Source organism: Halichoerus grypus, chromosome 8 (assembly GCF_964656455.1).
Source record: "Halichoerus grypus chromosome 8, mHalGry1.hap1.1, whole genome shotgun sequence".
NCBI classification, from domain to species: domain Eukaryota; kingdom Metazoa; phylum Chordata; class Mammalia; order Carnivora; family Phocidae; genus Halichoerus; species Halichoerus grypus.
Window position 1 is genome coordinate 81,930,531 of NC_135719.1, and position 8,906 is coordinate 81,939,436.

Here is an 8,906-nt window from a genome sequence, read left to right on the forward strand (position 1 = left end):
GCTTCCGGCTCTCAGAGCTACCGTTCAAGCAGAGACTGAACTGCCTTTATTAGGGTAGGATGTTAAGACTCCATTTGCGCTGTCCCACAGCGTAACAGATCCAGCCCCAGAGACACCCCCGTAAGGCAGCAAGCGGGACTGAGACTCCGAGTGGGTACGAGGCCCAGAATCTTTGGTAAGGCGCAAGCTGAAACTGGGCTGAGAGGTGCTCTTGGGGCCTGGGCAGGCTCTGCTCTCTCTGGCCCGGCTGCAGCCGCCAGTCTAGGTGAGGCCCAGGGCGGCCTGGAGTTCCTGAGCTTTGTCACCAGGCAGTGAGCCCAGGGCCGAGTGGAAGCTGTCGGTGTGCTGTCTGGCCAGGAACGTCAGGAGCTGCAGCAGTGTGGCCTTGGTGTCTGGGTGGAGAGCAGAGAGGGAGAGATCGGGGAGGACTGACCCCCAAAATCCCTAGCTAGCTGCCTCCCACCTGCCCCTGGCCCTGCCCACGACCACCACCCTCACCTGGTGGGATCTTGTTCTCGGCCAGAATGAGGCTGCAGATGCGCAGGAGCTCAGGAGCCACGTCTACAACCTGTGGGGGAAGAAACGGCTGACTCAGGGCTGCCAGCACCCCAGGGCCCCAGGATCAAGGACAGGCAGGGTCTCCCACCGGGGACACTTTACGCGTGATACTGTTTCACATCCAAGACCGCTGGGAAACCCAAGAAGGACCCATGAAACATGGTGGGAATCATGTTTTTTTGAAGGAGACAGAACTTAAAACCAAAATAAGCCCAGACACTCGGGAGGTCCACCGACACAACGGTCTGTAAAGGTGCGGGACAGAGGCGGACGACACGGGAGCGCGGGTACCCGGGTCCAAACCTAGCCAGTTGGCGCAGACGAGTCTCATTCAGAAAGCAGAGCTGCTCTGAGTGGAAGAGAAGGGTGGGGGGGGCCGTGGAACACAGTGTGAAGGAGCCCGGCTGTAGGAAGTCAGCCCAGGGAAGCTCTGGCTTCTGGCCCACACCAGAGGGTGCACGTGGCCAGGGAGGACGGGGCTCCCTAGGGGAAAAAACGCTTCGTGGTGAGAGGGGCCCGCCCTCTGCCATGACAGGCCCAGCCGCCGACCCTCGCAGACCAATGACACACGAGTGTCCGCGGGCAGTTTCAGCTGTGACTGCGTCAGTTATGAGGGGGGCCAAGCTTGCCTCTTGAGCGGAGCGTCAAGCTCCCCTCCGAGTTACCTGGTCAGGGCTGCTCTGGTACAGGAAGCTGAAGAGGTGCCCGACGGTGACCCACTCCTCCAAGTCCTCCTTCAGCGGCAGGGCGTGCAGGAGGGCAGCCAGCACCTGGACGCAGAGACGCCTCAGGCTCCTTGTTCTGTCCCCTTGCCCGCCCCCACCCCCGCCCCCAACAGGCAGCTTCTGGGCCCTGCCCCCTGCCTCACCTGGGGCTCCGGTTTCCTCGTGGGACTGGCCATCAGCAGGCGGGCCAGCGCCCCACAGATGTTGTCACGGACGCGACCGTGGCGCTCCCGTGCCAGGAGGGGCAACAGAAGCCCCAGCAGCTTGGGGAAGTATCTGGTTCCACAGTCAAGGAACAGGCGCACGGACAGCCACCTCCCATCCTCGAGCCCCAGGGATACTCTGCCCCCGCCCCCGGCCCCCGGCCGCCCGCTGCGGATACTCCTGAGCAGGGCGGCCCCCGTGCTCGGCCAGCACGCCCAGCCCGAAGACGGCATTGCTCCGCACCTCGGGGTCGGCCTCCCGGGCGGCGCTCACCAGCACGGGGAGCAGCCGAGACACGAACTGCGCTGAGGCCCCACGCAGGCCCTGAATGGACTCTGCCAGCGTCCCCACGGCAAAGGACTTCTCGGCCACCGTGCAGCCCTGTTTCTGGTGGGGGGAGGACCGCGGGTCCGGCTGGGGCTGGGAACGCGGCGGCGGGGGCGCGCACAGGGTGCACGGGCAGGACGGGGCTCGAGGCCAGGGCGCGGGGCACTCACCGTCTTGCACAGCAGCAGTGGCAAGAAGCTGGCAAAGAAGGGGGCAAAGGCGTCTCCCCCCGCCGCGGCGGCCAGGGCAGGGATGGCGTCCCCGGCGTGCTCTAGCAACATGGCGTCGTATTCGGCCTGCGGGGCCGGGTCAGGGGTAGAGCACCGCGGCTAGCCCTGCCACCGCCACGGGGGGTCCCCAGGGCTCGTCCTGGGCTGACAGGGCTGGCCCCTTCCAGGCTGGGCTCGTGTGAGGCCCAGCTTTTTCTCCCGGCGCGCCTACTCTCCGCTCTGGATCCCGGCCCCCGGGACCCCCACCCGCAGAAAGCCTTTCCTGAACTCCCGCTGCCTTCGTGGGAGCAGGGACGCACCATTCCGAGCCATCACCAACCTTCTAGCAGCCCTGGCTCTCCCCCCCGCCAAGCCCAGGTACACTGCCCACCCCCGCCCTGCGGACAACCCCCCGGCAGCCTGGCCGCACAGCGCGTCCGCGGCTCTCACCTGCTCCTCCTCCTCCTCCTCCTCGTCGTCGTCGTCGCCGTCAGCGTCCTGACAGGCTGTCTGCAGGAGGGGAGTTCAGCTCAGCCTGGGCTCTCCCGCCCCTTCTCTCCGCGCCGGCCCCTCGCCCCGCAGCCCGCCCGCCCGCTCACCTGCCGCTGCAGCACGGCCCTGAGCACGCCGCAGAGCTCGGCGAGACGCCCGGGGGGCTGCAGCGCGAGGGGCCCGCAGCCGCGCAGCACCCCCGTCAGCGCCTCGAGCACGGCCATCACCACCTGGCGCTCCCGCTCCCTGCTCACCGCCTGCATGTAGGACGGCACCACCCGGGCCAGGGCGGCCTGCAGAGCTGGGGGCATCGTTGGCTGAGGCCCTGGTCAGGCCCTGGCCCCCACCCCCCACCCCCACCCCAGCACCGTCCCCGGCTTCCGGAGGCCCCGGCCTCCCCTGCTCACCCGCGGTGCTGGGTCCCGAGGGGCAGCTCTGACAGGCCTTGTGCAGCGCACAGCAGAACCGCCCCAGGGCCTCGTGGGCTGCCTTCCGCACGTTCGGGTGAGGGCACTGCGGGACGAGGATGGGCGGGACCGGCCTGTCGTGTTCCCGGCCAGCGCAGGGCCCCGCGCAGCCCACCCGCTCCGTCCACCTGGCCCTCTCACCTCCAGCAGCTTGAATACTTCTTCGAAGACGCTCTCCATGTACGGGAGGAAGGCCACACTGTGGACAGACACACAGCCGTGGGGAAGGAGCTCCCAGGCGGGGTTCCCAGGGCCGGGAAAGGGCCGAGGCTCACCTGCTGTTCACAGAGATCTCCCCCAGAGCAGCACAGGCGTCTTCCTTCTCGTCAAAGAAGGCGTTCTCCACGCTGTACCTAGGGTAATGGGGGGAGGCACCGGTGGTCAGGCACCAGCGGGGGTGGGCCCGGCACAGGGCCCTCGCCCAAAGCCGGGGTTCCTCGGACCAGAACGGCACCCCTCCGCACCCTGAGATCTCGGAGTCGTCCTCCTCTTCCTCATCCTTGTCCATGAGCTCCTCCTCTTCCTCCCCTTCACTCTCGTCGTCAAACAGAAGGAAGGAGCTGGTTCCGTCGTACTGAGGCTGGCCAGACGAGGCACAGCAGGGACCCTGGCTCAGCCGCGCCCAGGTCTCGATGCCGCCCCAGGGCTGCCCTTCCCCAACCAACCCAGCCCACCCACTCTCCGCTCACCACAATGCCCTCAGTGGAGCGCAGGGACAGCAGCATGAGTGTGGTGATTTGTGGCAGGTGGGGCGCCAGGCCCTCACCCATGAGCCCCGATAAGGCTGCGAACAGGCTGTACCTGGGGGAGGCAGGTGGAAGCCGTACAGTCCCGGCCGCTGGAGCCAGACAGAACAGGGGAGCCCGGGGCAACCCACGGTCTGGAACCAGAGGACCGGGTTCCGGGCTCAGGGCTGGGGGTCCAGTGGGCGGGCAGGAGGCGCGGGGCAGGGGTGGGGGCTCACTCACGTGCAGCGCCGCAAGTCAGGGTCGTCTACCTGGTCACACAGGCCCAGCCCCAGCTGGCAGCACTCCTCAGCCAGGGGCCTCATGGGCTCCCCCACTGCTCGAGCCAGCACCCCCAGCGTCTCTGTGGGGGCAAGCGCTGGGTTAGTGCTAGGATGCGACGAGGAGCCAGAGAGGCGCAAGGCCAAACCGTGGGGGACCGAAGACGGCAGCTGGGGGGCAATTCAGCAATCCCACTTTGCCGAGAAGATAGCTGTGCTGCCCTGGGGGAGAGCTCCATGAACACCTCGGCCCTTCCCCGGCCCTGGGAACCCTGCCTGAGCCCCTGACGCACCCAGGCTCTGGATCTGCACAGGCTGGAGGTCCTCGCGGCCTGGCAGCAAGAATCCCCGCAGGTGCTCCATGATGGTGGGGAAGTAGGGCAGCAGGGAGGCCTGGGCAGCTGTGGCTGGGAGACGGAAGGACAGGGACTCAGAGCTGGAGTGGGGACCACCGGGACCACCTGCCCCAGGCTACCTGGGGAAACCCGGGACCCTGCCTCCTTCTCCTCACCAATGGCCCCCAGGGCGCTCACGGCCAGCTCCTTGGCCCGGGGGCTGCTGGGATTCCTCAGAGGCTGCAGCATACACTCCATCAGCTCCGGAAGGTAGGGCTGCACCTTGGGCCCTGTGGGAAAGGGCAAGCCTCTAACACCCAGTCCAGGTGCTCCCACATTCTGGGGGGGCCCTCCCTGCCTCCAGGCTGACCTCTAACATCCAGCCCAGGGCTCCCTGGGGGCCTGCCACACTCCTCTCCGCCGCAGACAGTGGTTCAGGGGGTTGCATGTCCCACCCCCTTCATCCAAAGCGACAGCTCTGTCCCCTCCCTCACACGCCCAAGGGCCATCACCTACCTAGGTTCTCCACGAAATTCTCCAGAGCATAGCAGGCCTTGGCGAAGTGGTTTGTGTGCCCGGGAGGCACCGACTTCAGGTAGGCGAGGAGCAGCGGCATCACCTCCCCTGAATAGTTGCTGATGTGGGGCTGGGGGAGGGGGAAAGGGGGCCCGAGTCAGCCCTCGGCGGCGGCGGCGGCAGGGACCGCTGAAGACATGAAGCTGAGGGGAAGCTGGCCCGGGCGATGGGTGGGGACTCTGCAACGGGGGCCGCCCACGCTCAGCCCCACTGACCTGGAGGTTCTCCGAGAACTGGCCCAGGGCAAAGAGTGCCGCGTTGCGAACGACTTGTGCCGGGTCCTCCAGGCCCTTGCACACAATCTGCAGCAGCGGGGGCAGCAGCCTGGGGGGAGGGCGGGCAGAAGCAGAGGATGCTGTCTGAGGGGCGGGGCCAGAAAGCCCTAGGCTGAGCCCTTCTCCTCTTTCCCCCGGGGAAACCAGGGAAATGTCACCAGACAGTAGGCACCACCCCCTGGTCTCTATAGCTGAGGTGGCCATTTCAATTATCTTCCAAACTGGGGCACTTGAGAGTGAGGGCAAACACTTCCGCTAATTAAGCTCCAACAGCAAGCAGAGACCAGGACCGTCATGGACCGTGGAGTGGTGCTCCTCATGGCCCACCCTCACTCTAGGACAAAGACACCTCTGTCTGATGTGGTCACCAGCTCCGTCGGACAGCACGGCCAGCACCAGGAGCCCAGCCTTGCGCTGGTACAGTCTCTCACTCCGCAAGGCTTCTTCCAGCATAGGCATCTAGGGGAACGGATGGTACTCTCCTGAAACCCTGGTCCAAGTCTGCCCATTCCTGCGGCAACCGGCCCTCCACACCTGCCATGGCCCAAACATCCTCAGCGGTGGGAGACTAGGCACACCGGAGGATAGGGGCACCAGGAGGACAGAGCCACACTTACCAGCAAGGGACAGAGCTTCTCGGGGGGCAAATGTAGTGCCAGCATGTCCACGACCTGAAAAATGACAGGAAGACTTTGCTGGACTCCATCTCTGCCCCACAGCGACCAAGCCCCTGCCCCCGCCCATTGCACATCCCACCTGTACAGCAAAGTGCTTGGGAGTCTCTCCCACCAGCCCAATCTCCGGCTCTTCCTCTTCTGAATCCTGGTCCTCGGGATCCAGCTGGCCCAGGGCAGGCTCGGCAGCCATAATGGGGAAAAGGGTGTGTAGTAAGGGTGGTAGGAGACGATTCTTCAGTAAGGCCTTGAGAAGGAAGGTGGAACCGTGTCCCTGAGAATCTATTCCCGAGATGGACTCACATTAAAAATTCCAGGCTTGGGCACCTGGGTGGCTCAGTAGGTTAGGCATCCGACTCTTGATTTCCACTTAGGTGATAATCTCAGGGTCGTGGGATCGAGCCCCGCATCGGGCTCCATACTCAGCAGGGAACCTGCTTGAGATTCTCTCTCCCTCTCCCTCTGTCCCTCCCCCTGCTCGTGTGTGCACAGCTCTCTCTCTAAAATAAATAAATAAGTCTTTAAAAAAAAAAAATTCCAGTCTCCTAGGCCACAGAGGGTCTAGTAGGAGATTCCCAAACTCCCAGCCAGGAACTACGGTGAGGCCAGATCAAGTTTTGAATACTTAAAGATACCCCTGAGATGAACAGAATGTCCCAAGAGTGAGGCGAAGGATGGAAACGGGGGTGCAGTAATGTGCATCAGAGAGTACTCACCTTACTCTTGACTTTGACCAAGAAAGTGAGGCAGCAGAGAATCCGTACACGTATCGCATCACCCAGAGCCACATTTCTAGCCACCTGCCCAGAGACTAACCTGAATCAGAAACAGGCAAGGAAACTCCCAGCAAAACAAGCAGCAGAGGCCGTGCCCATCCCCGGCTCACCTCTAGGCAGAATGTGAGAACCTCAGAGAGGTGGGAGGTGATGATGGGCACCTCTGACTCCAGCAATTCATCCAGGGCCTCCACAGCCTCACAGGCCTTTGCCTGTCGGACAAACAAGTCATAGGGTTACCATGCTCTTCTTCAGTGAACCAGGCCGTGGGCTCCTACGCCCTCCTCACAACAGAGCTCTTGCCCAAATGTTGTCCTCACCTCATCTATAGGGATCAGAGTCTGCACGGCCACAATGAGCTTGGGCACCAACATCCGTGCGAGAGGCTGGAGGGCAAAAAGCATAATGCATGCTCACTCATCTCAGGCCCCAGAAGCTGGCAGCTTCCTCAAAGCCTGGACACAGGACGAGCCCGGGTACAGCCGCCCACAGTATCTCCTCTCAAGTGTTCGGGACGACAAATGGGAGAGAGTCTGAGGTAGTTCTGCATCGTGCAGGGGTGAGGACACGGAAGGCCCAAGGACAGGGAGCCAGGGCAGGTGAGGACCCATGTCTCACCACGTCATCAGTGCTCAGGTAAGGGGCCGTGGTGGTCAGAGTGCGCAGGGAGTAGAAGAGGAGCCCCGGAGACCCCACCTCGCCAAGGGTCTCATTCAGAAGCCGAAGAAGCTCCCGGTGGTGGGGTTGGAAGGCCTCAGGCTGGGAGGTCACCACCACACTTAGCAGCAAAAGCCCCATCTGTCCAGGTGTAGGGGATGGGAAAGAAGAGCTTATATGGTCTCTCCAGCCTCTCGGTTGCTCCCCTTCCTCCCTCCCTCCCACCCACCCACCATGTGCTAGTACCTCTCTCTCTGGGATGTGGAGGCTGTGGGTACTGTGCTGAAGAAGCTGCATGAGCTGAGGCCAGGCCTCCAGGCCTTCCTTTCGAAAAATGGTGGCTGAGAGCTGGGCCAGGCTAAGCCTCACAGAGTGCCTGCGAACAGGAGAGATTGCCCCCCCACTCCCAATCACCCTCCAACACCCTCCCCAGCACATGCTGGGCCTGCCTCCATGGGGTGGCCAGGACAGAAACCTCCGAGTGTGGGCAGAGGGTCTGCCAAGTTGGGACACATAAGACGGTGGCTCACAGGGAGCAGCAACTTGGGTGTGTAATCTGATGAGCCTGGCCTCACGCAGACTGAATTTCGGTTCCACTTTTCTGATTCGGGTTTGGCAGACCACCACAGCCCATTCTCATGAAATTTAGCCTTCAACACAGTCTTAGAATTCTTGCTCCCCCTTGGTCTAGAACTGACATCATTCTCCCTCCCCGGCCCTGTCCGGAGCTGAAAGGCAAGGCAGAAACCCAGAGGGTCTCAGTCACAATCCCAAGAGGAGGCAGGGAGGCACTTACTCGGTCTCTCTCTGAAGGGCGGTCAGGACCAGGGACTTGAGGCTGGAACACAGGTGGCAGGTGTGGGTACTTGGCCCGCCCCGGAGCCGCCTCCGCCGGGCCCCGCCCCGCCCCTGGCCCCGCCCACCTCTCCCGATGTTCAGCCGCCAGCCGTCGCCAGCGGGTGCTCAGTCGTCTGCGGGTCAGCACGGCCGCGAACTGGCGGATCTGGGACGAGGAAGCACGCATATGAGGGTCCCGGCAGGAAGGTGCTGGGCGGGGCGCAGGGGACAAGCTGGGGCTAGACCGGTGGCGTACTATGGGACGCTCCGCGGGAAGGGGCAGGCGCCTCACCTGAGGGTCGGCCGCCGAGGCGAGCAGGTCGCAGAGGGCGGGCAGGGCGGCCGGGTCCCGAAGAGCGGTCTGGAGCTGCTCGGTGGCCTGGGAGGAGTCCCGGGGTCAGAGTCGGGCCTTTCCCACCACCTCCCGCTCGCCCCGGCCGGGTCCCCCCTGACCCGTACCCGGCGGATGCGCTCGGTGTCTGGCAGCAGCAGCTCCCGCAGGATCTGCTCCAGCCCGGCGGGCTCCATGGCAGCAGCCGAGCCGCCGCTACTGGGTCGGGAGGGGGGGGAGGGACTGCACGTGGAGGCCCTGAAACCCGCTTCCGGCGGAAAGGGCGGTGCTCCGCGCCCCGCCCGTCGCCAGGGTGATTCAACTCGCTTCCCACACGGAGCTGCGGCTTCGCCACTTCCGTCGGCCTGCGCGCCCGCCGAGCCGCGGAAACAGGGCCCCGGCAAGGCAGGTTCCCCCGGCCGAGAGTTCCCAAGCTCCGAGGAGAACTCGCGTTCCG

At 64.2% G+C, this 8,906-nt stretch overlaps 1 protein-coding gene across 3 annotated transcripts; it reads right to left on the reverse strand.

The window, feature by feature from the left end:
• Positions 1 to 18: 18 nt before the first annotated feature.
• IPO4 (importin 4) lies at positions 19 to 8,879 on the reverse strand. 3 transcript variants are annotated; one of them, XM_078053483.1, is made up of 30 exons: positions 8,578 to 8,879; positions 8,411 to 8,497; positions 8,205 to 8,284; positions 8,078 to 8,119; positions 7,528 to 7,657; positions 7,243 to 7,422; positions 6,945 to 7,010; positions 6,735 to 6,836; positions 6,565 to 6,648; positions 5,931 to 6,095; positions 5,792 to 5,845; positions 5,524 to 5,633; positions 5,115 to 5,223; positions 4,840 to 4,969; positions 4,500 to 4,613; positions 4,282 to 4,395; positions 3,951 to 4,071; positions 3,672 to 3,783; positions 3,447 to 3,562; positions 3,258 to 3,335; positions 3,124 to 3,181; positions 2,923 to 3,028; positions 2,623 to 2,816; positions 2,483 to 2,533; positions 1,985 to 2,113; positions 1,666 to 1,874; positions 1,427 to 1,559; positions 1,224 to 1,328; positions 499 to 568; positions 19 to 392 (listed from the first exon to the last, which is right to left on the reverse strand). In XM_078053483.1, the coding sequence occupies exons 1-30, from the start codon at positions 8,644 to 8,646 to the stop codon at positions 262 to 264; spliced, it is 3,249 nt and encodes a 1,082-aa protein (XP_077909609.1). In that variant the 5' UTR covers positions 8,647 to 8,879; the 3' UTR covers positions 19 to 261. The 3 variants fall into 3 exon arrangements, 2 of the variants coding, with proteins under 2 accessions (XP_077909609.1, XP_035970547.2); XM_036114654.2 differs by having other exon boundaries at positions 1,985 to 2,110; positions 2,474 to 2,533; XR_013440637.1 differs by lacking the exon at positions 19 to 392 and adding an exon at positions 862 to 1,041 and having other exon boundaries at positions 1,985 to 2,110; positions 2,474 to 2,533.
• Between the last annotated feature and the right edge of the window lie 27 nt (positions 8,880 to 8,906).

Bases quoted from the DNA above. Each gene is read 5' to 3' on its own strand.
- IPO4 (XM_036114654.2), bottom strand. From the start codon at position 8,646: ATGGAGCCCGCCGGGCTGGAGCAGATCCTGCGGGAGCTGCTGCTGCCA. The intron at 3,563-3,671 runs GTGAGCGGAGAG...TCGTCTGGCCAG, and splicing joins GCTCCACTGAGGGCATTGTG to CCTCAGTACGACGGAACCAG. The intron at 3,029-3,123 runs GTGAGAGGGCCA...CTCGTCCCGCAG, and splicing joins AAGTATTCAAGCTGCTGGAG to TGCCCTCACCCGAACGTGCG.